The sequence below is a fragment of the Spermophilus citellus genome (assembly GCF_964194105.1).
Source record: "Spermophilus citellus genome assembly, chromosome: 3".
NCBI lineage: Eukaryota > Metazoa > Chordata > Mammalia > Rodentia > Sciuridae > Spermophilus > Spermophilus citellus.
This window is the reverse complement of record NC_138184.1, coordinates 73,185,770-73,212,534: the sequence shown is the minus strand read 5'-3', so window position 1 is coordinate 73,212,534 and position 26,765 is coordinate 73,185,770. Positions and strand designations below refer to the sequence as shown.

General features: G+C 48.4%; 1 protein-coding gene across 5 annotated transcripts; it reads left to right on the top strand.

Moving 5' to 3' along the window:
- The first annotated feature begins 894 nt into the window (after positions 1 to 894).
- On the top strand, positions 895 to 26,584 carry AIFM3 (AIF family member 3). Of its 5 annotated transcripts, XM_081286255.1 has the most exons (23): positions 895 to 1,302; positions 5,129 to 5,869; positions 7,551 to 7,667; positions 8,084 to 8,258; positions 19,188 to 19,401; positions 19,636 to 19,745; positions 19,985 to 20,094; positions 20,192 to 20,236; positions 20,433 to 20,529; positions 20,613 to 20,725; positions 21,041 to 21,127; positions 21,542 to 21,633; positions 21,722 to 21,852; positions 21,967 to 22,082; positions 22,176 to 22,247; positions 22,342 to 22,405; positions 23,027 to 23,103; positions 23,204 to 23,321; positions 24,569 to 24,667; positions 24,902 to 24,977; positions 25,468 to 25,572; positions 26,151 to 26,171; positions 26,397 to 26,584. In XM_081286255.1, exons 4-23 carry the CDS (start codon positions 8,228 to 8,230, stop codon positions 26,434 to 26,436), a joined length of 1,818 nt encoding a protein of 605 aa, XP_081142381.1. In that variant the 5' UTR covers positions 895 to 1,302; positions 5,129 to 5,869; positions 7,551 to 7,667; positions 8,084 to 8,227; the 3' UTR covers positions 26,437 to 26,584. The 5 variants fall into 5 exon arrangements, with proteins under 5 accessions (XP_081142381.1, XP_081142382.1, XP_081142379.1 ...); XM_081286256.1 differs by lacking the exon at positions 26,151 to 26,171; XM_081286253.1 differs by lacking the exon at positions 26,397 to 26,584 and having other exon boundaries at positions 26,151 to 26,388.
- The last annotated feature ends 181 nt before the right edge of the window (positions 26,585 to 26,765 follow it).

Here is a 26,765-nt window from a genome sequence, read left to right as displayed (position 1 = left end):
ATTTTGAGAGCTGTTTGGTCAAATTGCCCTCCATAGATATGACCTCAGTGTCTACTTTCACCAGCAATATATAAGAAAATATGCTATTCCAAATCCTCTTTTATGGCTGAACAATATTCTACTATTCAGCAGAAGCAGTTTATACTAGCCCATCTGCCACTGAGGATATAGAGACATGTCAAACTTTTATATGTGGATAATCCTCAGAAAATGTAATAAAGGCCAGAGGGACAGAGCCTACACTCCAGCAGTATGGGCCCAGCCCTTGCCCTGACTGATTCTAGTCCAACAGCAGCCATAGTTGTTGGTAATGTTTCTTTCCTAAAGACATACATACATGTGGGGTTGGGGTATAGTTCAGTGGTAGAGTGTGTGCTTAGCATGCAGAAGACCTGGGATTCAATCCCCAGCATGCATGTGTGCATGTGTGTGTGCACGCACACACACGTACACACACACAAAGAATTTTTGAAATTAAAGATATGTAGCTGGGGCTGGGAATGTGGCTCAAGCTGTAATGCTCTCGCCTAGCATGCGTGGGGCGCTGGGTTCGATCCTCAGCACCACATAAAAAAAAAGACGTTGTTTCCACTGAAAACTAAAAAAAATAAAATAAAATAAAATAAAAAGACATGTAGCTGGCCATGGTGGCACACTCCTGTAATCCCAGCTACTCAGGAGACTTAGGCAGGAAGAGAACAGGTTCAAGGCCAACCTGAACAACTCAGCAAGATCCTATCTCAAATTTAAAAAAAAAAAAAGGTTGAGGCTGCTGCTGGGTAGTAGAGCACTTGCCTGGAATGTGCAAGACCCTGGTTTTAATCCCTAACACTGCAAAAAATAATAAATAGATTAAAAAATTAATAAGCAAATAACGGATGCATGGTTAAACAAAACAAGAACAAAATACCTTACCCTGCTACATTGCTCCTCCTTGACCCCTCCATCCCAATCCTCCTTCATCTCAGGCCCCTACCCAGAACCTAAAGCACAAACTGGACTGGACTGGCACATTCTGAGTTCCCCAGAATTTGCCTTCCTTCCTCCTTGACTGCCCACACTGTTCCCTCTCCAAAATTGCCTTCTCCTCTCCTCTGATGAACTCCTACAGGCCTGTCTGTCCTCAGTTCCTGCCACCTCCCTCCATGAGGATTGGAAGTAGGACTGACTATCCCAGAGCTTGGAAAAAGAACAAAATAGGCTACAAAGTCAGCAACTCAAGGAGGGTTAAAGCTGGCCTGAAGAGGCTGGCGGAACTGAAACTGGCCTGGAACACCTAGTTGGAAAGCTCCAGAGAATCTGGTGAGTGCTAAGGATACAGTGGTCAGATCTATGTAGACCTGGGCTGGGAAGAGGCTGGGCTGCAATTGCCAGGATGAGGCAAGGAGTCAAGGATTGGGGTGGGAGATGAGGCTTTGTCCAGTCTCCCCAACCTAGGGAATCTTCCAATCTACACTTCCGATGAAAAAATAACCATGCTGCTAGGGACATCATTCAACATAGATCAGATGATGGTCATGATGTACCAGCCTCTCAATGTTTACTGGGATTAGTTAGTTAAAATGATGTCTCCCCAACAGGAAATCCACCTCAGCCTTTAGGAAAGGCCAGAATCTTGTTTCCCACCAGAACAAAGTTCAGCGAGGGACCTTGTAGACATCAGACTGGCCTCCAGGGGGCAATAGTGTCAACCCCAATATTAGCTATTGAAGTTCCTTATTTTCTTAGCTAAAAAAGGACCTTCAGCCAGCACTGAAAATCACACCATGGAAAACACACAGCCACAAAAGCCCTATGGGATGGAGAATGCCTATAATCCCAGAAACTGTAGAGGCTGAGGCAGGAGGATGGCAAGTTCAAGGCCAGCCTTAGCAGCTTAGTGAGACCCTCAAAACTTTGACAACAAGGGAGAGAAATGAATTACAGTAGAGGGGGTAGAGAGAGAAGAGGGGAGGGTAGGGGAGGGGAGGGGAGGGGTGATAGTAGAGGATAGGAAAGGCAGCAGAATACAACAGACACTAGTATGGCAATATGTAAATCAATGGAAGTGTAACCGATGTGATTCTGTAATCTGTATACGGGGTAAAAATGGGAGTTCATAACCCACTTGAATCAAAGTGTGAAATATGATATATCAAGAACTATGTAATGTTTTGAACAACCAACAATAAAAAAAAGAAAAAAGAAACAAACAAAAAAACTTAGCAAGACACTGTCTCAAAAAAGTTCTAAGGATAAATTCCCATTAATTTGATCCTCAGTACCACAAAAATGAAATAAATAAAAAAAAGACCTGCATACCTCTTCTTGGAAACCCTAGGGTGATAGAAGTAGGGAACGGGAAACTGACAGAAGGGAGTAAAGGTAAAGAAGTCCAGGACAAGCTTGCTGCATGGTGGGGTGCTCCAGGACTGGAGGTGCCTAGGGATTCATCTTTCCCAAACTATATGCTGATTCCTGTTACTGCTTCTCCAATCTCAACCCCCACCCTATTTTGGGGGTGTCTGCTGGATCTGGAGGCTCTCAACTACCCCAGGTCACCTCACCACATTTGGTACTGTAAAGGCTGCTAGAATGCTGTTGCCTTTCTAAAATGAATCTTGGGGCAAGATCAGGACAACAGGCTGCCCAAGGCTAAGAGCCTTCCTGGGTCCTCCTGGGCTCTCTAATCCACATGCACCAACCCCAAACTGGAGGACCCTTTATGAGGCACTTTTCCTAACTGTTTTTTTTCTATGAAGATCTTGCATCTTCTGACCTTTGGGACAGCAAGAACCTTGAGCCCAGACCCCAGGGCCAAGGGTGTCATGATAAAATTGCCCTATATCAGGGACTGTACTTGTACCATGTCAGAATGTCTCTTGAGGTTATCAGCCTCCTCAGGCCCCCCACTTCTTGGCCCCACAGTTTAATCACTGGCACCCCAAACTCAGCAGCCTGCACCCCACTTCCTGAGTACCCCCTATGTTCCATGCCTGGCTCTGCACCTGTGAGGATGTCCTGACAGCAGTCCCAGAGGGAGGACACTACAATTATACCGTGTGTCCTAGGGAAGCTGGGGCAGAGGGGTTCACTGACTGCCAGTATCACAGAGAGGAACCTGAATTCTGCACTGGAGACCATGCAGCCTTGGCAGGCCTCTACCCTACTACTCCCACACCTCCACATTTTAGTCCAGCACAGCAGAACAAGCCTGACAGGGTTCAAGTCTTGGCTCTGCCATGTTCCAGCTGTGTGGCCTTGGGGAGTCCCCAAGTTTTAGGGCTGGGATGTGGCTCAGTAGTAGAGCACTTGCTTAGCATGTATAAGAACCTAAGTTCAATCCCCAGCATTGCCAAAACAACAATAACAAAAAGGAACCTTAGTTTCCCCATCTATAAAATGGAGATGATACAAAGAGAGCCTTCCTCTTGGGTTATTGTGAAGGTTAAAAGAATAAATGCATGTGTGGGCTGTGGCTGTGGCTCAGAGGTAGAGCGCTTTGCCTTGCACATGCGAGACCCTGGGTTCGATACTCAGCACCACATAAAAATAAATATATTGTGTCCAACTACAACTAAAAAATAAGGGGCTGGGGATGTGGCTCAAGTGGTAACACGCTCACCTGGCATGCACAGGGCGCTGGGTTCGAGCCTCAGCACCACATACAAATAAAGATGTTGTGTCCACCGAAAACTAAAAAAGTAAAAATATTAAAAAAATTCTATCTTAAAAAAATTCAAAGGGGCTGGGGATGTAGTTCAAGTGGTAGCGTGCTCGCCTGGCATGCGCAGAGCGCTGGGTTTGATCCTCAGCATCACATAAAAATAAAATAAAGATGTTGTATCCACCGAAAACTAAAAAATAAATATTAAAAAAATTCTCTCTCTCTAAAAAATATATATTTTTTTTTAAAAAAGAATAAATGCATGTGAAGTCATAGCCATGGTTATTTATGTGGTACGCTGTCTTTCTGGCTAGGGTTAGGGTGGTATAGGAGTAGGGCAACAAGATTGGCTAGTTGAAGGCCAAGGGCACCAGGCCCGAGCAGCCCAGTAATGGGACCCCTCCTGTGGCACTGAAAATCACACCATGGAAAACCCACAGCCACAAAAGATTGGCCTGAGCCTAGTTACATGGGCCCCACATCACCTGCCCTGAATGTGACCCATGTAGGCCCTGGTTCTGCCACCAGGCAAGATTCAGCAACCCTCCCCTGCAGCCACCTTCCCATCTGTAAAATGGGTTGGGAGGAACTGGAGGGCCATGCTTGCCTCACAACAGAATTGGTGGATCCTGATGTGTTCAGTGATGGATGTGACCTCACTTCCTTGGAATGTAAGTTATACATTAATGCATTCCAATGGTAACTATGGCTGAGCAGGGTGGTCACAAGATTCCTGAGAGTTCAAAGCCAGCCTCAGCAATGGGGAGGCACTAAGCAACTCAGTGAGACCCTGTCTCTAAATGACATACAAAATAGTGCTGGGGATGTGGCTCAGTGGTTGAGTGTCCCTGAGTTCAATCCCTAGTACTTAAAAAAAAAAACAAAAAACAAAAAACAAAAAAAAAAAAAAAAACAAAAAAAACAGTAGCTATGGTTCCAGTGTGCTGAGGGGACAAGTTCTACCTGACCACATTACAGGGATGGATTAGAAGAGATGGGCATAATCAGAACAATGAAACATCCAGGTGCTAGGAGCCAGAACAAGGTGGCCTGATCAGGTCTAGAGAGGCTGGTCAGGGAGCACTTCCTGGAGGAGGGAACACAAGGTGCACCATGATTTATGAAGAACCAGGAAGTTCTGAAACAACAACAGGTGGAAAAAGAAAATGTAATAAAATAGCATTTAAAACAGACTGCGAGGTTGGGGTTGTGGCTCAGCGGTAGAGCGCACGCCTCACACGTGTGAGACTCTGGGTTCGATCCTCACTCAGCCCCACATAAAAATAAATAAGTGAAATAAAGATATTGTGTCCAACTACAACTTAAAAAAAAACATAAATATTAAAAAAAAAAAAAAAGACCTGGTATGTGATGTGTGGTGACAGGGTTGGAGGGAGTGAAGACAACTGAGACTAAACTCCTCAAGCAGGTAAAGGTCTCCGAGCGAGCGGCTGAAAGCATGAATTGGGTTTTCTTGGGGAGGTGTCACCTAGAGGATCAGCTTAGGGAGCCCACGGATGGTTCGGAGACCCAGTGCCAGCACGCGGCCCAGTTTGGCGTCACTCGGGGGTCCCAAGGATCACCCGGGATTCAGCCGCGGCCAGGATAGTCCACGTGCAGGACTTTTGAGTCCCATGAGCTTCTCCATGCCCGGAGACTTCCATCGCGACTCCAAGGCCCCTAGCCTAACCCTTGACCCCTGGCGGTTCCCCACCTGCACCGCCCGCTTGGGCGGTGCTGGGCGCAGCGGGCTCCCCGGCCGCAGTGCCGCCGCAGCGCCGGCCCCGCCCCCGCCCGCTCCTCCCCCCCCCCACCGCCCGGCGGCCGCGGCCCCATCGGTTCCAGAGCCCAGGCCAGCGCAGAGCCCAGGTGAGTGCCCACCTCTGGGACCCTAGACCCCGGAACCCCCACGGCTCCACCCAGTGTCCGGGTCTCGCCATCCCCACGCGTGCGCTCGTGGGTCCCGGACCTATGGCCCCTGCGTTGGGGGCGGGGTGTCTGAAGCTTCGACCAAAGAGGTGGTGGACTGGAGCACCCCTCTTCCTTATGCCCTCCTGTGCTGGTACTCCCTCCCGGCTTCCAGCAGAATCTTGCAGTGTGCCAGTACCCCCCTTCCTGGGCTGCAGGGTCTCGTGCCGGTACAGGGACACAGCCGGCAAGGCTGATGGAAACGCATTTCCAGAACGGGAGAACTGCACGTGCAAAAGCAGGGAGAGTGGACAGGTTGGCGCCAGGGCTCCATGGGGAAGGGGCCAGAGCTGAGTCCCCCTTAACTTGAATGTAGGGGTGAAGAGCTCAGATGCCATCCCCAGTGTGCCTGAAAGCCCTGAAGGCCCAAGCTGGGCAGCCTGCCCACACCCGGGAAAAGTGGGACCAGGAAGGGGAGATAGCAGAGGAGTGGGGACTGACTCTGCCAAAGGTCCAAGGAGGCTCCTACCCAGCCTTACACCCTCTGGGACTCTAGGAGCCCTGGGGGGCAAATAGGAGCACCTTTGTGAGGTAGGGATAATTCAGTACCTCCCTCAGGGGTTAATGGGAGTCCCTGAGACAAGACACAAAGTCCTGGTGGGTAGTTAGCTTTGGGCACTCTTGGAACTTCACAGCTGTGGGCAACTTGTAGACAAGAGACAACAGTCTTCAAAACTTGGGGGGCACCTTCTGCCATGATCATAGCAAGGACCTTTGCTTTTGAGTGGGGGTGACTGCAATCCAAGCTGGCTAGCACCCTGTAGGTGGAAAGCCTACCTGAGAGCCTCAACTCCTGGAAAGGTGGGGAACAGCCTGACCAAGCCCACAGTAGCAAGACCAGGTCTGACCATTTCTGGGATTTATGGTCCAGCAAGTGAGTCCTGAGACCAGGCAGGAAGGAGTGGGCAGGGCTGAGGCACAGGTAAACCCAGAAGCAGGGGAAGGGTTCCCTGGTGCCCAGGGAGGGGGCAGGTGGGGCAGGTGGCAGCTGAGTTTTATGGACATGCCTTGGTGACAAGTGGGGGAAAGAGCAAAGGTAACCTAGTGACTTTGGGTGCCTCCTCACCTGAAATGGATGTTTCAAGGGCAGGTAAGATTGGGCCAGGCAGTGGATGGGCCTTCCCCAACTTTGTCCTTCTTTCTTCCTGCTCTCCTTGCTCTCAGGCACCCACCCAAGGCCCTTCATGGAATCTGGACTAGATCAAGGGTACCTTAGCCCCACCTCAAATTAGACTTCTGGAAGAACTTCCAGGGAGGAAACAGAGGGGAATGGCAGTGGGGTGGACTGAGGAAAGGTCATTTGTAAATAAGACAGTTATACTTTGTCCTGGGCCCTCCAAAGTCCATCCATGAGCTGCATCTTCCAGAAGACCCACCTTATGCCTTGAGGACACCTTGGCTGTACTGATCTATTGACTAGGTGCCCCATCCCCCCAGCCCAGTGCCTTACAGGACCTTAGAGTGATGGGGGTTCTCCTGAGGCCATGCTCTTCTTAGAACTAAGGCGGGGAAGGAGGTGGGAGGACACACAAATTCCCCTACCTTCTGCTTGACCTTGATGAGACTTTGGCTCCTCAGTTTCTCAGACTTCTGTTGGGCATGACCTCAGTGCCACTGGGCCAGGGGTGGGGGTGGGGGAACCTTTATGGCTGCTAGGCACGGGCTGTGGCAGGGCTGTGTGCCTGGCTTCTTTCTCCCCCAACCCTATTAGTCCCGGGCTGGCCGCCCGCTCTTGTTCACGACAGAGCTGGGTTTCCCTGGGGACCAGTGGACTGGCCTAGCCCCACACTCCCGCCACAGCCCCTCCTGGCCACAGCTCACACTGGGAGGAGGGGTAGAGACTGAGCCACCTCCTGGACCCTGCCCTGCCTTTCAGGGCCTAGCAGCCTCCGTCCACTGCTGGGCTGAGAGGAAGGAATTGTGTTTGCTTTTGGAGGAGGTAGCTGTCCAGAGACTGCCAGCCAGGGTGGAGGCTGAGGCCAGAGGGAACCCTGTGTCACTCCCATTTGAGGAAGAAGAAATCCAAGGACCAGGAAGGCTCTGATTGCTCAAGGTAACCCAAGGTTTGACCCAAGAATGGTGGCCTCCTGGGAAAATAGATCGTCTCAGAGCTTCCTCTAAGACTGTAGGATTTGGAAAAGGGAAGTAGAGGGCTAGGGGCCTGAGGAGTCAGCAGAAACCGGGGATGATTTTTGGACAAGGTAGCCATGGGACTGGACAGAGGGTGGCCAACATTGGAACAGAAGGGGTCTCCTGACAGTGGGCATAAGCCATGTACAGTTGAGATGGGGGATGTGGGGTACTGAGCCTCAACAGGCCTCAAAGGGGAGGAACCCTTCAGGATCCCCTACATGCAAGACTTAGCTCAAATATAGGACTCTCCCAGAAACCCCCACAGTCTGTGTCTCTCTGTCTCTCTCCTCCCTCCCCATGAAAGCTTCATCCTAATATGGCCAGTCTCCCCTGCAGGTCCTAGAGGCAGTTCCAGCTGGCATGGCAACTCTAGCATCTCTAAGAGCAGCAGGAGACCCAGCCCCATGGGGGTCGCCCTAGACCTCCGACAGACCAACCATCTGTGGCCCTGCCTGCCTGCTGGTCCTCAGGTCACTCACCATGGGTGGTTGCTTCTCCAAGCCCAAGCCAGGTACCTCCTCCTCTCTTACTGCCTCCTCCCTCCCTCCTGCCTCTCTCTCTCTCTCCATTACCTTCCTCCCCCTCCCTTCTGCACTCTGCCTGCCTCCAAAGTAGGTCAGGCTAGGCAGGAGCCCCAGAATGTTAATGTGCTGAGATAGGAGGTGGGTAGGGGATCTGGAGAGGTTTTCCAGGTGCTCCCTCCAGTGATAGGCCCTCTTTTTGGGGGGCTTTGAGTGCTGGTGGTGGGAAAAGCAGCTGGATCTTTGGGGGCTTTGAGTGCTGGTGGTGGAATAGCAGCTGGATCTTTGGAAGGGGAGGAAAGGATTTCTCCCGTTGCTGAGTTAGGAAAGGGGGGCTCTAGGAATGCCTTTGGCTACTGTATGACCTCTCTGAGCCTCAGTTTCCCTCTCTTTAAAATGATTCTACCCTCCCTGACCTCTTGAAGTTGCTGAGACGGTACAGTGGGCAGGTTCCTACCAAAGAATGTCCCTACCTCTTCTCAACCCCTTTGAAACTTAGGCTATCATCTGGACATGCTTTCCCATTTATACAAGAAATTTTTGCCATGTCTAAATCAACTGGCTCTACCCAGGGTGCTAGGGGAATCCACATCTACTTTCCACTGGAGACCCTGTCTGTGGGGCTCTCCTTCAGGCCCCCAATTTCCTCTTTCTTCCTCATAACATCTCAGGAGGTAGGGCATGCAGATATGTCACAAATAGAGAAACTGAGGCCTCAAGAGTCCTCTAGAACTCAGACAATGCTCCACCCACATTTATGCAAGCCACCCTATCCTGGGCAACTTGCCCCTGCCTGCCGCAGTCTTGGCTGGGCACAGAATCACGAGCCAATCAAGCAGGAACAAAACTTTATTTTGAAAAAGCCGCTAACACTCTCAGCGCCAGCAAGTCAAAAACCGGTCCTCCCACGAGGGTGTCCGACCGGAACCCCCCCGTCTCCTCCCACCTCCTCCGGAATTCCCTCCTACTATCCTTCCCCAACCAATGGGAACTCTCCAGCAGTCCCGTAAAGTCCCGTAACTTGAGTCCGGTAGCAGGCCAAGGTGAACAGCGGGAGTCCAGTTTGCATATGAATGTAAATTTTAACATAATCATCTCAGTGGCTAGCTGGCGTCACTTTACAACCAAAGGTGCCATACATCGTATATATGCTTGTGGCTCCTAGCATCTGCCCCCTTCTGTTTAATTAAGCAACAAGCAATGTGGCTAGGGACCGTGCCTGGTAGGTTGTCCAATTTAACATATGGTTCTTACCCGTCATGGGAGAACTGACCTTTAGGCGTCAGCTTCCTGTCTTAGGTTGAATCCACTGTAATCGGAGCAACCCGTCGCTGACTACCGGTCCAGCATTCAGCCATGCTTGTGGATAGGCCTATGCACCAGTGGGGGGGTGAGGTTCTTGCCTCACCTCTGTTGGCCCCCAAATTTAGCCTTGGTGCCAGTGGGGGGGTGAGGTTCTTTGCCTCACCTCTGTTGGCCCCCAAATTTAGACCATCACTAGTAGAAGGGAGGAGGATACAGAAATGCCACGACACCAAGCCAATTGACGGCTCCTTTGGAAAAATTGCGTCACTGGTGACACCATCAGCAAAGATATGCCAGTATTACCACAATAAACATGGGGTGAGCTGGCAAGGAAATTGCATCACTGGTGACACCATCAGCAAAAATATGCCAGCAGTACCACAATTCGGTGCACCAGATGATATTTCACAATGTATGCAACTGATATATAGTCCAGGCAAGTTCTGCAAGCAGTTCAAATTGGAGGAGTCTATCAATATGTCCATATCCTCCCAAAGTAAATCAAGTCCTTGATAGCATTACTTGTTGAGTTATATTCATTGATGCATCAGTTTATACAGTTTACTGTGATAGCTATCATAGAAGCTGTAGTTTGGTTTTATCTCAGTCTTCACTGGAATTGGGATGGAGATGGAAATTCTGGCAATGATGGTAAAGAGACATTATCCTGAACAGAATTATTAAATATAATAAAAAGAAAAGGTGAAAGTAAACAAACAGATCTGTTAAACTCCTTTAAAAACAATCCTTAACAGCCGTTTACCAAATTTAAATTAGTAAACAAACAGATCTGTTAACCATCTTTAACAACAATCATAAACAGCTGTTCACCTAATTTAAATTAAACCATATAAATCACGTGAATAAAGAAAAAATTCGGATCCATTTTTTCATGAGCGCTCCTCATATAAGAAATATGGACATACACACATACAGACATACAACACAAAACAGAAGTGTGCACACAACATACAACACATAAGACAATAGTAAATAAAGGCCTTGTAACTATACTTAGGTGAAATCTCCATTGCAATGTTTAAAAACTCCACAGTCAAAAAAAAAAAAAAATAAATAAATAAATAAATAAATAAATAAAAAATAAAACACAGTCAAAAAATAAAACTGATCAGAAAAACATTAACCTAGGTTTGTATGAGCTCAAAAATAAAATAGAACTTTATGATGTGGAAAAATGCAATAATAAAATAGATACTGAAAAAAAAAAACCTTGGTTAATCACTGTCGCAGATGTAAGAATAGCCAAGCTGGAGCTCTGGATGTCAGCTGTTATGGATTTGAGTCAAATCATCTTCTTTTTCTGTAGAAATTGTTTTAGTTAATCTCTCTGGAATCCAAATCGGTTGCTGTTCATCCTGTGGGAAAACACAGACAGCGCCCCGATTCCAGACTATCACTGGATCCGGGCCTTTCCATTGTCCTGTTAGAATATCTTTCCAAAGTACCTTAGGCTTATGTACATTTTTGGGGTACAAATGTCTTTCCGCAGCACTAAGTCCCGATGAATCTAAATTTAAAAAGTTTAGAGTAAAAAGGGTTATTTTAAGTTTATCTTTGGGGGATATATACCCCTTTCCAATTCCCTCCTTTTGTTTTAATAAGTACATTTTAATAGTTTGATGAGCTCTTTCAACTATGCCTTGTCCTTGTGGATTGTATGGAATTCCTGTTATGTGAGTAATACCAAATGATGAGCAAAATTGTTTAAAAGAGGAGGAAGTATAACCAGGACCGTTGTCCGTTTTTAACTGTTTTGGAACGCCCACAGTGGCAAAATTTTGTAAGCAATGAGCTATAACATCTTTAGTTTTTTCTCCGGCATGAAGGGAGCCCATCAAAAATCCGGAAGAGGTATCAACTGTAACATGTAAATATTTTAATTTTCCAAATTCTGGCAAGTGTGTGACGTCCATCTGCCAAATATGGTTAGGTATTAGTCCTCTAGGATTGACTCCAAGATTAACTTGTGGTAAAAATGTCACACAATTTTGACATTGTTTTATTATATGTCTGGCCTGTTCTTTAGTTATTTTAAAACGCTTTTGTAAAGTATTAGCATTGACATGGAACCTTTTATGAAAATTTATAGCTTCTTCTATTGTGGAGAAAATATGTATGTCATGTGTAGATTTATCTGCTAGTTCATTGCCCATACTAAGGGCTCCAGGCAATCCTGTATGTGCCCTGATATGACCTATGAAGAATGGATCTTTTCGATCCCAGATTAGACTTTGTATAGCGGAAAACAAAGAGAAAACAGTAGAGGAAGGGGAAATCCTACCAGCATCTTCAAGGGAATTAATAGCATTAACTACATACTGACTATCAGAAAATAAATTAAATACAGAATCTTTAAACATCATAAAAGCTTGTAATACTGCATTAAGCTCTACCTTTTGAGCTGATTGTTTGGGTACTAAAAATGTAAAAGTTTGATCAGGAGTAACTACTGCTGCTGTACCATTGTTTGACCCATCAGTGAATATATTTGGAGCATTTATGATAGGGGTTTTTCTTGTCATTTTTGGAAAAACTACAGGATGCTTAGACCAAAAAGACAACAAAGGATTAGATGGTAAGTGATTATCAAATGAAACACTAGTTTTACACAGGATTATTGCCCAAGTATTTAACTCATTAGCTAACTCATCAATTTGATCCATAGTATATGGAGTAATAATTTTATTGGGAGAAATCCCAAACACTCCCTTAGCTGCTTTTATTCCTTTGAGTATTAATTGTCCTACAGCCTCAGGATATCTAGTAAGAATAGTGTTAGGGGAATAAGATAAATGTATCCACAATAATGGACCTTCTTGCCAAAATACTCCTGTAGGAATATTTTTTGTTGGTAGTACAATAAATAATAAAGGCAAACTTATATCAATTCTATCCAAATGCATATTTTCCATATATGTTTCAATGATTTTTAATACTTTTCTTGCTTCAGGCGTTAACATGCGGGGTGAATTTGGATCTGATGGACCTTTTAGAATATCAAATAAAGGTCCTAACTCTCCTGTTGGTATGCCTAGATAAGGCCTTATCCAATTTATGTCTCCCAATAACTTTTGAAAGTCATTAAGTGATTTGAGTTGATCTACTCGTATTTGAATTTTTGGTGGACGGACCATGGTTGAGGATAATAGAACTCCTAAATAATTAATTGGAAGATTTAATTGTACTTTATCTATTGCTATCTCTAGATTATAATTTTTCAATAAATTTGTAAGTGTGGCATAACATTCTAGTAATGTGTTTTTATCTTTATGTGCCAGTAACACATCATCCATATAGTGAAATATTTGTAGTTCAGGATTTTGGTTTCTAAGTGGCTGGATTGCTTTATTAACATAAATTTGACACATAGTTGGGCTGTTAGCCATCCCTTGAGGGAGTACTTTCCATTCATATCTCTGATCAGGACCTTCATGATTCAGTGCAGGGATAGTAAATGCAAAATGTGGACTATCCTCGGGATGAATTGGAATTGAAAAGAAACAATCTTTAATATCTATAACTAAAACATGCCAGGTTTTTGGTAAAGCAGACAATTGAGGAATCCCTGATTGAGCAGGTCCCATAATAACCATCTCATTATTAATGGCTCTTAAATCTTGTAATAATCTCCATTTACCAGATTTCTTTTTAATGACAAAAATGGGAGTATTATAGGGGGATACGGAAGGTTGTATATGTCCTTCCGCTAACTGTTGTCTGACCAAGTCATGGGCTACTTGTATCTTTTCTTTAGTCAAGGGCCACTGAGGAACCCACACTGGTCTTTCTGATTTCCAAGTAATTTTGATTGTCTCAGTGGCCCTTTCTGAAAACCCAATTCATGTCTATTTATTTCTTGATCTATTTGAATAGGTGCTGTCATACCTTGTTCTTGTTCTCTTAATCTTTTTTCTTTCCTAAAGCCTTGTTTAGCCCTAGTAGTGGGCGCGTTAGGATTGATGTTATTTGTTAATGTCAATCCTAATTGATCTAGGACATCTCGTCCCCATAAATTTACAGGAAGATGATCCAATACATAGGGCTGTATAGTTCCTTCACATCCTTCAGGATCCCTCCAATCTAATACCATAGCACTTCTATGGGGATTTGTTGCCACTCCTAGGCCTCGAAGCGTTTGAGTGGCTTGTTGTAATGGCCAATGTTTTGGCCATTCTTGACGAGATATGATGCTGAGGTCAGCTCCTGTGTCCAGCAGCCCATTAAAGTCATGTCCTTGAATTTTTAATTTTAGCATTGGGCGAGAATCTAAATTTAAAGACAGCATAGCCCAATCTACACCTGTGGAGCCTAATCCCTTGGAACCTCTTTCTACATTACAACTGGAAAATTTATCATGCAGGCTGGGTATTATTAATAACTGTGCTATTCTATCTCCTGGTGAAATTACTGATATACCTCTTGGAGAACTAGCTATAATTTTTATTTCACCTTCATAATCGGGATCAATTACCCCAGGACTTATCATAAGTCCTTTTAGTGTAGAAGAACTGCGTCCCAATAATAAGCCTACTGTTCCCTGGGGAAGAGGTCCTTTTACTCCTGTGGGAATGATTTGAATTCCCATCTCTGGGGTTAGTACTGCTCTGGCAGAGGCGCAGATGTCCAGCCCTGCGCTCCCTCTAGTTTGTCTGATGAGGGATTTAATGGATAATGCGTCCTGGGCACTACCTTGATGGGGCTGTTGGGTTCCTCCATTGCCCCATATATTTGTGGTTTGGGGCCCCGGGGCATTGGGCCCTCTAGTCCGTTTTTTGGCAATGGAGCTTGATACCTTTCTCCACGATATCGTGGGTAAACACTTGGTCCTTGTCCGTTTTTTGATAACGGAATACCCTCTATGGTGGTTTGAGAACGGCATTCATTAGCCCAATGTCTCCCTCTACGGCATCGTGGGCAAATACCTGGTATTCTATTCCTTTGATATCCAGCTTTGTTAAACCCTCCTCTTATGGGGCAACTCCTTTTAAAATGTCCTGTTTGATTACAATTATAGCATGTTCTTGGCCTGGCATCTAAAGCCTGTTGTACTGCTGCTAAGACTTGCCCCTGTTCATTAATGTCTCTACATAATTTAATATATGTGTTTAAATCCTCATGTCTCCATGGTCTAATGACCTCTCTGCAGCAACGATTTGCTTGGTCATAAGCCAGTTGTTTTATAAATGGCATTACCTGTTCTGTATTTCCAAATATCCTAGAGGCTGACTGAATAAGTCTATCTACAAATTCAGCATAAGGTTCATTAGTTCCTTGTATTACCTTAGATAATTGACCTTGTAAGTCTCCATGCCCCTGTAAAGTTTTCCATGCCCTAACTGCATCTACAGCAATTTGTGCGTACACACCAGGGTCATATTCAATTTGTTGTCTTTGACCCTCATAAGGTCCCTTCCCCAAAAGCATGTCCATATTTCTTTGAGGGTACCCAGCTTCTGCATTTCGCCTAGCTGTCTCCATGCAAAATTCCTCATTGGCAACCTTCCATAACAAATATTGTCCTCCGTTTAGCACAGATCGACACATGTTAGCCCAATCTGCTGGTGTCATGTCCAAGTTGGTAACAGATTCAACCATGCTTATTGTGAAGGGAGCTTGCGGCCCATAGGTCGTTACAGCCTCCTTTAATTGCTTTATTGTTTTGAAATCTAAAGCACGGTGAATTCGTTGCCCTCCTGCCTGCTCAAGTACAGGGCATGCTAATCTTTGGGGTCCTGCCTCAGAATTCCGTCCATCAACTACGGTAGTTGAGGGCCGCTCAGCGGTAGATGGAGCTGTTGGCTGAGTTACGCCCTCTGGTGATAGAACGGAGTTGGTAGCAACCTCCTGTTGTAATTCTCCACCTGATGGCTGCTTGTCCTCTAAGCTTGCTTTCTTTAAATTCTCCTCTGTCTGACTAGCTTGAGAGACCTTCTCTTTTGCTTGACCTAGCGTTTTTTCTACCATAGTCTGGACCTCTAACAATTTACTTAACAGTTTTTCGGTTTGTTTTTTATTGGATTCTAATCTACTATAACCTAACCCAATAAGGTAGGATAAAACAAAGCCGAAGCAGAATGAAACAAAGACGGAGCAGACAATGGTTGTATCAATTTTCTCTTTCTCAGGGCTGAATAACTTCAAACCTTGAGCCAACCATTTTTTCCAGTTCGCCTGAGAAAATTCTAGGGCTAGGGAGCTCGAAATGAAAACAAAATAAATCAAAACAAGAACACATTGTTTTCTGAGAAGGTCATCCATCCTGTCGCCTTCCCTCAGGGGCGAGCAATTTACTCACCTCTAAGCTTCAGGCGTTCCCCGCACGGGCCGCCAAATGCCGCAGTCTTGGCTGGGCACAGAATCACGAGCCAATCAAGCAGGAACAAAACTTTATTTTGAAAAAGCCGCTAACACTCTCAGCGCCAGCAAGTCAAAAACCGGTCCTCCCACGAGGGTGTCCGACCGGAACCCCCCCGTCTCCTCCCACCTCCTCCGGAATTCCCTCCTACTATCCTTCCCCAACCAATGGGAACTCTCCAGCAGTCCCGTAAAGTCCCGTAACTTGAGTCCGGTAGCAGGCCAAGGTGAACAGCGGGAGTCCAGTTTGCATATGAATGTAAATTTTAACATAATCATCTCAGTGGCTAGCTGGCGTCACTTTACAACCAAAGGTGCCATACATCGTATATATGCTTGTGGCTCCTAGCACCTGCCAGCTCACCCCAGCTCCCTTTACCTGATACCCATCAGCTCCATTACCTTGGAACTTGTGAGCCTTTTCTTCTTTTCCTGGGTTCAAGGGAGAAGTTGAGGTGGGGAGGAGAGATGTTTATGCCCTACCAGGCAGGGGGACCCACCTGCACCTATCCCAAAAACCACACTCCCCCTTTGCGCTGCTGTCCTGTGAACAGCCAGATCTGGGCCAGGTCCCACAACCTTCTTGTTTGGAAATATAGCTTAGGAAAATGACGTCCACTGTCTTTACCTCAGCCTTCTCCCAATAGAAACAGACAGAAGGATGCTAGCTGGCCCCAAACTGGGCACCTGTGGGACTGCTGGGCTGGCAGGAGGTCCTGGGCAAAAGATGTCACCTATAAGTTCTTTCAAAGGACCCCCAAAGGGCTGGCCTGCCTGGGTCCCCTCACCCTAGTATTTCCAATATGGGGTCTAGACATAAGAACTTGGGCTCTTGAGCCTCAATTTGGCCGTACGGCTTCCAGGCTGTGTGGCTTTGGGCAGGTGATCATACCTCTCTGATCTACTTTTTTCTCATGTGTAAAGTGAGGTTGTGCTTAGCACAGGACCTTGCACTCAGGAAGCACTTTTAAAATAGTATTGGCCCTTTTTCTCTGAGCTGGATTTCCTGCTGCCAGGATTCCCCTGTGGAGGCACAGTCCCCAGGTGCTTAAGCTAGACAGGTCAGGTGTGAGGCCTAGGGAATTTCAGGGTATAGGAATGAGAGTTCAGCTGGGGTGAGCAGGGACAATAGAAAGACCCTGGTTCTGTGCGTGAGCAGATCCCCCCACCTACCCTTCTATTGCTGCTCCTGATTAATGTCTTCCCGTTAGACTTGCATCAGTGAGTGTGCCTTGGAGCCTTCTGGCAGGAGGTGGAGGATGAAAACTGACTGGCTTGGCTGTTATCTGGCACTCCTGCCAGGCTGTTCCTGTGGACTCCCACAGCTGTCATAGCTGATGTCAGCTGAGTCTGAAGTATTTTTCTTTTTAATTCTTCCAAAAACATTCTAACACCATTACATAAAGTGTGGAAAATGGGAGGAAACTCCCCACTGGACAGGACGACCTTGTGTGGCTATGTGCTCATACACTCTTCCTACCAGTCCCAGTCATGAACTGACCTTTGCCACTATCCCCTGCCTCACCTGGGCTGAGTTGGGGGATGGGACATGAAGATGAAGGGCAGGAGATCTAGACAGAGTGGGGAATTAGCTCAGAATGAAAGGAGGGCCTTGCAGGAGCTGGGCTGCCATGGGAGGCAGCACCAGAGCTGTGTCTGGGTATGGGGGTAGGAGTTAGCCAAGGCCTAGAAGAATGGCAGCCCAGGCCAAGCAAATGGTGCAGGCAAAGGCCAGGGTATGTGACTCAGCATCCACCCGGGGTTCTTGGGTCTTTTTTGTTTTTAGGAGTGTCAGGTCTGAAGTAGAAGGGAGCAGAGGTCTGGAGGCTCTGGTTCCTTGAGAGAGGCACCTCCTGCTCATGCTGTGCCAGAGGCTTAGTTTCCTCCCTGCAGCAGCAGCCCAGGAGGCCGGATTATCACTGCTAAAAATTCTGTTTATTGTTCCCTTCTAATTAGAAAAATACCCCAGGCATGTCATAGGGAATTTGGAAAATGTGGGAAAGTATAAAGAAGAAAGTGACAGTCTTTGGCTACCTCCTAAAGTAGGCCACGTGGGTATACTGAGAAAATGTCTTCTGTGTGGAGGCCATGGAAGGGGGCCCTCTGTGCCTTCTGCGCTGTTCAGACCTGTCTACATGTACCTTTACCTCATGGAATTCATTCACTCCCAGGGCCCCAGACCCGTACATAAAGACACCAAAACCCAGGACTTGGGAAATGATGAATGAATCTCAAACTGGTGAGAATAATTATTTTAAGAAGTTGAAGCCAGGCACAGTGGCACACACTTGTAATCCCAACAGTTTGGGGGACTGAGGCAGGAGGATTGCAAGTTCAAGGCCAGCCTCAGCAACTAAGTGAGGCTCTAAGCAACTTGATGAGATTCTGTTTCAAAATTTTAAAAAATTTAAAAAAGGATTGAGTGATATAGCTTAGTGGTAAAGTGCCCTGCTTTAATCCCCAATACAAAAAAAAATGTTGGAATTTGTGTGTGTGTGTGTGTGTGTGTGTGTTTGTGTGTTGGTGGTGATACTAGGAATTAAACCTAGAGCTTTCCATACTCTAAGCAAGCATTCTATCACTGAGCTAAATCCCCAGCTCTGTCCATATTTGTTTTAATTTTGAAAAAACCATTTAAATCTATGGTAAATTTACAAGAATAATACAATGAATCCTTAATTTCTAATCATCCAGATTCACTGTGAACTGAGCTGCACCCAGTTTGGGACCTCATATTTGTATGTACATGAATCATCCCCTAAATGTGTCCCTGAGCTGCTAGGGACATTGTTGTCCATCAGAACACGTATGACACAAGACATCAAGATTCTTTCCTCCAGAGATCCTGGAGGGGAGGTTTTAGGGTTGGAAGAAACTCTGTTCTGTGACCCTCTCATTAATTTTGACATCGAAAAAGAAAATGTGCAGAACTGCTCAGTGATACAGCATTTACGTAGATGCACAAGTTCCTGAGTTTGATCACCAGCACTGGATAAAAAGAATAAAAAATAAAGAAAGAAAAGAAAAAATGCAGAAATGAATTCAAGCTGACCAAGAAATCCCCTTCTTATGCCCTTCCTCCTCTGTCTCTTTGCTGGGGTACACAAGGCTTTCTGGAGAAATTGAGGGGAAGGGCTGAGCCTCCTGAAACTCAGAGGGGCTGGCCTCTGCCCCCAGCTTTTGGGGTGGGCAAGAAGATGGGGTGGGCTGAGGGGCTCATGATATGGCCCTGCCCACAGTGGAACTCAAGATTGAGGTGGTGCTGCCTGAGAAGGAGCGGAGCAAGGAAGAACTGTCGGCTAGCGGAAAGGGCAGCCCCCGGGCCTACCAGGGCAATGGCACAGCCCGTCACTTCCACACTGAGGAGCGCCTGCCAGCTCCCCACCCCTACCCTGGCCCTCAGGACTGCGTGGAGGCTGCCGTCTGCCATGTCAAGGACCTGGAGAATGGCCAGTGGGTGCTGGGCCTGGGAGGAGGGATCAGAAGGTCCAAGGTGGGAGGGCAAGGGAGAGGCCATGGATGAGGAGAACTAAGGTGAGGGGATTTGGAAGGGCCTATGACCTGCTTCTGCCCTAGTCATGGTCCTTGGGCTTCTGATGTTCTGGGCCTGCTACCCACTAAGAAGAGGTGCCCCCAGGAGGAGGTGCCTGTTGTCTGTCCTGACCTCTGAGTGCAGCCTTTTCCCAGGATGCGGGAAGTGGAGCTGGGCTGGGGGAAGGTGTTGCTGGTGAAAGACAACGGAGAATTCCATGCCTTGGGCCACAAGTGCCCACACTATGGCGCACCCCTGGTGAAAGGTGAGAAGTCCAGGGGTGCATATGGGAGGCGGGGGTAGGACCTTCCTATAGGGGGCTTGGCTACTGCACTATCGATGCCCCTGCTCTACCAGCCCCCGGGGTCAATTTGACTCTTCCCTAGGCCCTGGGTCCTCATCTATTAGTGAGGTCTCCTGGGCTATGAAGTGGACCAGAAGGTGCAAGGATCCTTGGAGAAGAGCCCCCGATAGTAGCTCCAACCTAGTACCACACTGTTCCAGGAGTGTTATCCCGTGGCCGGGTGCGCTGCCCCTGGCATGGTGCCTGCTTCAACATCAGTACTGGGGACCTAGAGGACTTCCCAGGCCTGGATAGTCTGCACAAGTTCCAGGTGGGGCTGGGAGTGTGGTATAGTGGGAGCCTGGGAGCACAGAGTTGGGGGCTTGAAGCACTCCAAAGTCTGATCCTGAGCAGTACTGCCCTTGCAGGTGAAGATTGAGAAGGAGAAGGTGTATGTCCGGGCCAGCAAGCAGGTGAGGAGTGGCTCATGGCTCAGAGGTGGGGAGGGCATCTTGACTCAGAGAATAGCTTGTTCAAAGGCCCTGCAGCGGGAGAAAGCCTGGCATGTGTGACTATGAGCAGAGTGAAGGGCTGCATGATGGGGAGTGGCTGGGCTAGAGTAGCAGAACCTGATCTGCTGAGATAACCCCAAATGCACCCCACCCCCAGGCCCTGCAGCTGCAGCGAAGGACCAAGGTGATGGCCAAGTGTATCTCTCCAAGTGCTGGGCACAGTGGCAGCACCAATGTGCTCATTGTGGGTGCAGGTTAGTATTGAGGTCATGATAAGGAGGGTGGAGGTGGATGGTAGGAGGTAAGTTGTCTGTTGGCTATGGCCTCCTCCCTTCAGGTGCTGCTGGCCTGGTGTGTGCAGAGACACTGCGGCAGGAGGGCTTCTCGGACCGGATCGTCCTGTGCACGCTGGACCGGCATCTCCCTTATGACCGGCCAAAACTCAGCAAGGTGTGGCTTTAGGGTAAACAGTAACCAGGCACAGGACAGTCAGCACAATGCAGGGCCTGAATCCTTAATCCTCTGGGTCCCCTGTCCAGCCCACTTGGAGCCTTGCTTGTCACCTCTTCAGAGTCTGGCCAGCTGCCAACTACACGCAAATCTGGCTTACCTGTGGTGCCCCCAAAAGATCTCAGTTTGTTGAGTTTTATCCTACAGCCCACATGTAACTCAGGGCTGGCCTCACCCTTCCTGGGGTCCATGTCCTTTGGTATAAAATGGAACAATGGTAGCTTGACACTGTCTCATATTGGCTGTGTCCTGCAGTCCCTGGATGTACAACCTGAGCAGCTGGCCCTGAGGCCCAAGGAGTTCTTCCGTGCCTATGGCATCGAGGTGCTCACTGAGGCTCAGGTATGAGATTGAGGATGGTAAACTGCCAGAAAATGGATTAGTGGGAACCATGAAGAGCAATGGGTCATATGGACCCCTGGGAGTGTTCTACCCTTCCAGTTTCACTGCCCAGGCCTGGGGAGCAGCACCGGACCGTCTTACTAGCAAGATTATGAGCACACACAGGGCCTAGGGAGGGAGAAGATCTCATTCCATCAGGGATGGGAGAGTCTGGTAGGACTTGGGAATATGTAGAGGGCTTTGAGAAGAAGGTGATGTTTTAAGCTTGAAAACTGAATCCTAGGCAGTGTGGGAAGAGACCTCACTGGACATGCTCAGATCTGGCTGGGATCTGGGCATGTTGCAGGACCCAAAAGTGGATGACAAGACACAGGTCCATACCCAGGCCAGCACTTTACCTGTCGGGGGTTGCAGGTGGTCACAGTGGATGTGAGAAACAAGAAGGTCGTGTTCAAGGACGGCTTCAAGCTGGAGTATAGCAAGCTGTTGTTGGCGCCAGGGAGCAGGTGGGAGGGTGTCTTTATTGCCCTCCTTCTTCACTGGGTGGGGCACCAGCCACAATGGGAGGGTCTCACTGAGGCTTCCATATCTCAGCCCTAAGACCCTGAGCTGCAAAGGCAAAGAGGTAGAGAACGTGTTCACTATCCGGACGCCTGAGGATGCCAATCGTGTGGTGAGGCTGGCCCAGGGCCGCAATGCAATTGTCGTAGGAGCTGGTTTTTTGGGTGAGAATCTGGGGGTGGCAGGGTGGTGGGCAGGCTTTCATAGCCAGTCCCTGGGCATGCTGGATCTAGGAGGTGCAGGGTACAAGATCTGCCAGCCCCTGCCCATCATCTCAGGTATGGAGGTGGCTGCCTATCTAACTGAGAAGGCCCATTCTGTATCTGTGGTGGAGCTTGAGGAAACACCCTTCAGGAGGTTCCTGGGGGAGCGCGTTGGCCGTGCACTCATGAAGGTAAGCCTACCCCAATCCCTTGTCCCTTGATATCCTGAGTGTCTAGTCTAGCCCCTGACCAGGCTCTCATCCATTGCCCACCTGCCCTGACAGATGTTTGAGAACAATGGGGTGAAGTTCTATATGCAGACAGAGGTGTTGGAGCTGCGGGCCCAGGAGGGAAAGGTGGGCCTTTCTCCTCTCTTTGCTGCTTTCTGTCTTCTCTCCCTGAGCCCAGTAGCTGGTCCTATCTGCTCACCCACCCACCCACTCCCTACAGCTGAAGGAGGTTGTACTGAAGAGCAGCAAGGTCATTCGGGCTGATGTCTGCGTGGTGGGCATTGGTGAGTGGATGGGCAGGTGGGCATGAATAATCAAAGCCACCTGCACAAGTTCACAGATGACCTTGAGTTAGCCCCTTCTCCTCCCTGAGCCTTAGTTTCCACATCTTTAAAATGGTGACCCCAACAGTACCCACTTTCTAGGGCCATTGAAAAACATACATACCTGGCTTAGCCCAGGCCCTGCATGGAGCATGTGCTCAATGACTGCTGCAGACTAATAATCAACTCCATACCCTGCTCTGTGTTGGATGAAGAACACAAACTTCTTACTGTTCCTACTCCACCAGAAGTGGCAATTTGGAGAAGTGCAAAGCTGGGAGGTAGCAGCACAGGGGTTGGAGAAGCATGGCCTCCTGACCCCTCCAGGGGGCTTCAAGGAGTGCTTCTTGCAGGAGGCAATACTTGAGGCCTGATGGGAGGCGCAGGTGTCTGTGGAGTGCAGGCAAAGGGGACAGTATGCATGAAGCCCCATGGTGGGAAGCCTGTGGATGTGATATCTGGGGTAAATTGGATGTGATATCTGGGGTAAATACAGCAGGTGAAGGGTGTAGAACACAGAGGGCAGTGAGGCCAAAGAAAGGTGGAACCAGAGTGTGGACATGGCAGCCTCTGTCCTGCTAGGTGCGGTGCCTGCCACGGGTTTCCTGAGGCAAAGTGGCATTGGTCTGGATTCCCGAGGCTTCATCCCTGTCAACAAGGTGGGGCTGGGTGGGGTGGGAAGGGTGTTGGGCTGGGGGTGGCCAGAGGTATAGGTCAGTCCCCTGTCCTATCCATGAAGCTCTGGCTCTCTTCTCACAGATGATGCAGACCAATGTCCCAGGTGTGTTTGCAGCTGGTGATGCTGTCACCTTTCCTCTTGCCTGGAGGAACAATCGGAAAGTGAACATCCCACACTGGCAAATGGCTCATGCCCAGGGTATGGCCAGCCCTGAGGCAAGTTGGGGGGCTATCCTAGGGTTTCAGCCTCCCCCAGGATCATGCCTCAGTTCGTTTCCTTTCCTGGATCCTATGTTATGCATTCAAGGCTCTCTAGTGGCCTCACAGCTGGCCTCATCCAGGTGATCAAACCAGTTTACACAGCAAGCTCTGTGGCTCATCTCCAGAGACTCTCTTTCAGAACCATCTGGATGTACCATTTAGCCAGGGTCAACCTCCCATCCTAGTTTTCCTTCCACTAGTCTCCTTTCCTTTTGTCTTCAAAGATACATCCCACAGAATTTCTGACTTACCTGTACAGTCATGTCTCTCCTCTGAGGGAGAGAAGGATTTAGTAGGCCAGCTTCCCAGTCAGTGCTTCTATCTCCCTTGGACTAATCAACTATCTCTATAAACTCAGTTGTCTTCTGCAGGCCCCATCTAGTCCAGGCTCAGTGGGCACACCATTTCTGTGGAATAGCTTTCCCTTCCTCACACCACTAACCATTAATTCCCCAAACCTCACCCACTGCACACACCTGGTCTGGGCCCCAAAGCTAGAGGGGCCAGTAAATTAACCAACTGAGTGCCTCAGAGAGGAACTCCAGACTCCCAGCCTATGATGGGTACTAGCTCCTGCACCCAACTTCCCTTTTCTCTGCGTTTGCCATTATCTGAAGATCTGAAACCCCACTCCTAGAACTGATTTCTATTCAAGTTTTCAAGGTCTAAAGTGGCTGCTATGTTGTAAGGAAACAGCCAAATATAATTAGAATTCAGGATTTAATTGGGAGGGTCCAGAGTATTCTGATGTATATCCAGCTTTGGGTCCAATGGGGGCATATAGAAACTGGGAAGTCACCCCTGCTATTCTCTTGGGGTCCTGCATGTGACTATCATTTCTGCTTCTCTGGCTCTTGTGCTCCCTTCTCCTCCCTCTTCGGTCCTAATGTGTCTGATTAAGTTGTCTATGTGCATAAGTGAAATGGTGAATCGGCCCACAGCCCCATGAGCAGACCTTCCAGAGAGGCAGGGCATGTCAGTCATTCAAGTTTTCCAGAGAAGCAACCTAGTAACTAGCTTGGAGCCAGGTGTCTCCTTGGTACCTCAGGAGGGCCACCGCCTGTGTAACAATGTACTTCTTGATCTCAGCAGCTATGCCTGATAGGGGTCCCTAGAGTGCTGGGGCAGGCGATGTCAGGATGGTGAGGGCAAGGGTCAGGGTTCACATGGCCATGGGTTCTGCAGGGCGGGTGGCAGCCCAGAACATGCTGGCTCAGGAGGCGGAGATCAGCACGGTGCCCTACCTGTGGACTGCCATGTTCGGCAAGAGTCTGCGTTATACGGGTAACAAGATCCTCGGATGGGGTGGGGGCTGAACTGTTTTAGGGGTGGGACCATGATGGCTCTGGGAAGAAGCAATTAGGAACTCTCTGGGGGAAGGCCTAGGGACTACCTAAAAGAAGTAAACAATCGGGGAGGATGTCCTGAGAGGAGTTAAGAAGGCACAGGGTGGGGAATTTGTGAAGTCCATCTCATTCCCTGGCTTATGTGGCATCACCTACCTGTTCGGCCCTACAGGTTATGGAGAAGGCTTTGACGACGTCATCATCCAAGGGGATCTAGAGGAGCTGAAGTTTGTGGCTTTTTATACCAAGTGAGAACAACTGGGTGCAATGGGGGTACAGAGCTGCTCGTTTGGGAATGGAGAGTCATCCCAGAAAAGTGTTCCTGAGGAGGGGGCTTAGCTAAAAAGGTGGAATAAGTGGCAAAGGGAGGCAGACAGCTGGACAGGAGGCACTGCAGAGGAAAGGTGAGGAAGAGATCACTAATAGCTGACTTTGTTGTGCATTGGGCCAGATGATTTATCTTCAAAACAGCTCTTTGACAGCCACTTACAACAAGAAAAGCTACACAAAGAATGGTGGTGTCAGAACAGGACCCTAGTCCTGAGCCCTGCTGAGGATTGGAGCTTCCCTAGGGAAATCTGATGCCTGTGCTGGGACAAATAGGGAGGGATAGGTGCTCAGGAAATTCCTGTGACCCCAGGAAAGATCCCTCCCTGGGTCCCAGTGATGAGGAGTGTGTCTTCAAGAAGGAAGGCTTTTGCCAAGCAGCACTTAGGCTTAGCCACCCTCTCTCTGCAGAGGTGATGAGGTGATCGCTGTGGCCAGCATGAACTATGATCCCATCGTATCCAAGGTGGCTGAGGTGCTGGGCTCTGGTCGTGCCATCCGGAAGCGGGAGGTGGAGTGAGTGTGGGCTTGGGAGGTCTTGGGGTGAAGGAAGGAAAGCCCTGAAGGATTGGCTTAAGCTGTCATGGCAGCCAATGTCTCCTAAGTTATCCAGGACCCTCACTCTTGCTCCCCATTTGTCTGAGGTTTCCAGGGCTAAGAGGGCAGAGATTATACTTTGAGAGAAAGCTGGTGTACTCAGAGGGGAGAGATGGGAAAGGGGTGTGTGTCCCAGGGCATCACCACTGCTGCAGGGAGAGTCAAGGTCCACTGCTTGCATCCAAGTACCTCTCCAGCCCTGGTATCCCTCACTGATGCCCTTGGGTACACCCTGCATAGAGATGTGGGGTGGTTATGTGGGGCCTGGGAGGCACTGGACGCCAGCCATTAACCTCATTCCAATATGGTTCCAGTGAGAGTCCTCTGTGTACAGAGAGCTCCTAGGGACTGGGGAAAGCCTGCAGGCCACTAGGGGGCTGGAGGTTATGGGTCATGCTAGGCCTTAGTCTGGAAATAATGGAGGACCAAGAACAGACATGACGAATGACATACTCTTTCTCTGGTCTTCTCTGTTTTTCCCTCTTGGCTTCACAAAGGCTGTTCATGCTGCACAGCAAGTATGTGTGTCCTCTGTCCTTATTATTAACCATTCTGAACCTTTCCCACTTTAGCCCCAGAGCCTCTACTCAATGATCTACTCCTCTCTGCCCAAGTACATTTCCCTGCTGGGCACCAAGGACAGAGCAGACCACTCTCTATTCTCAAGAGTCAGCTGCTAAGGGTGCCCAGAGCAGGGAAACTGCCTTCTTCTTCCCTTATCCTCTCTCTCCTCATTCCTGCAGGACTGGCGACATGTCTTGGCTCACAGGGAAAGGATCCTGAGTTCGAGTGTAGTGGACTTGGGCAGGCATGCTGGGGTACAAGGAACAAAGGCCAAGCCTTGGGGGCAGGTGCCAATCTCCAGTTTCCCAGCATCCCGCAGGGCAGAATTTGAGCCCTCCCAATGCTTGCCTTTGGCTGCCTGGATCCCTTCCAGGACGGCCTCTGCTGCCTCCAGAAGATGCTCACCCATCAGGGCCTCAGCTGCCACTGACATCTGGCACTGGAGGTGGGACAGGCCCTGTCTCTTTTCCCTCTGTTGGGAGTGGTCCCCTGGAGGACCCTGCAACATGTTAGACATTATCTTAAAATTAAAATGCACACATTTGCAG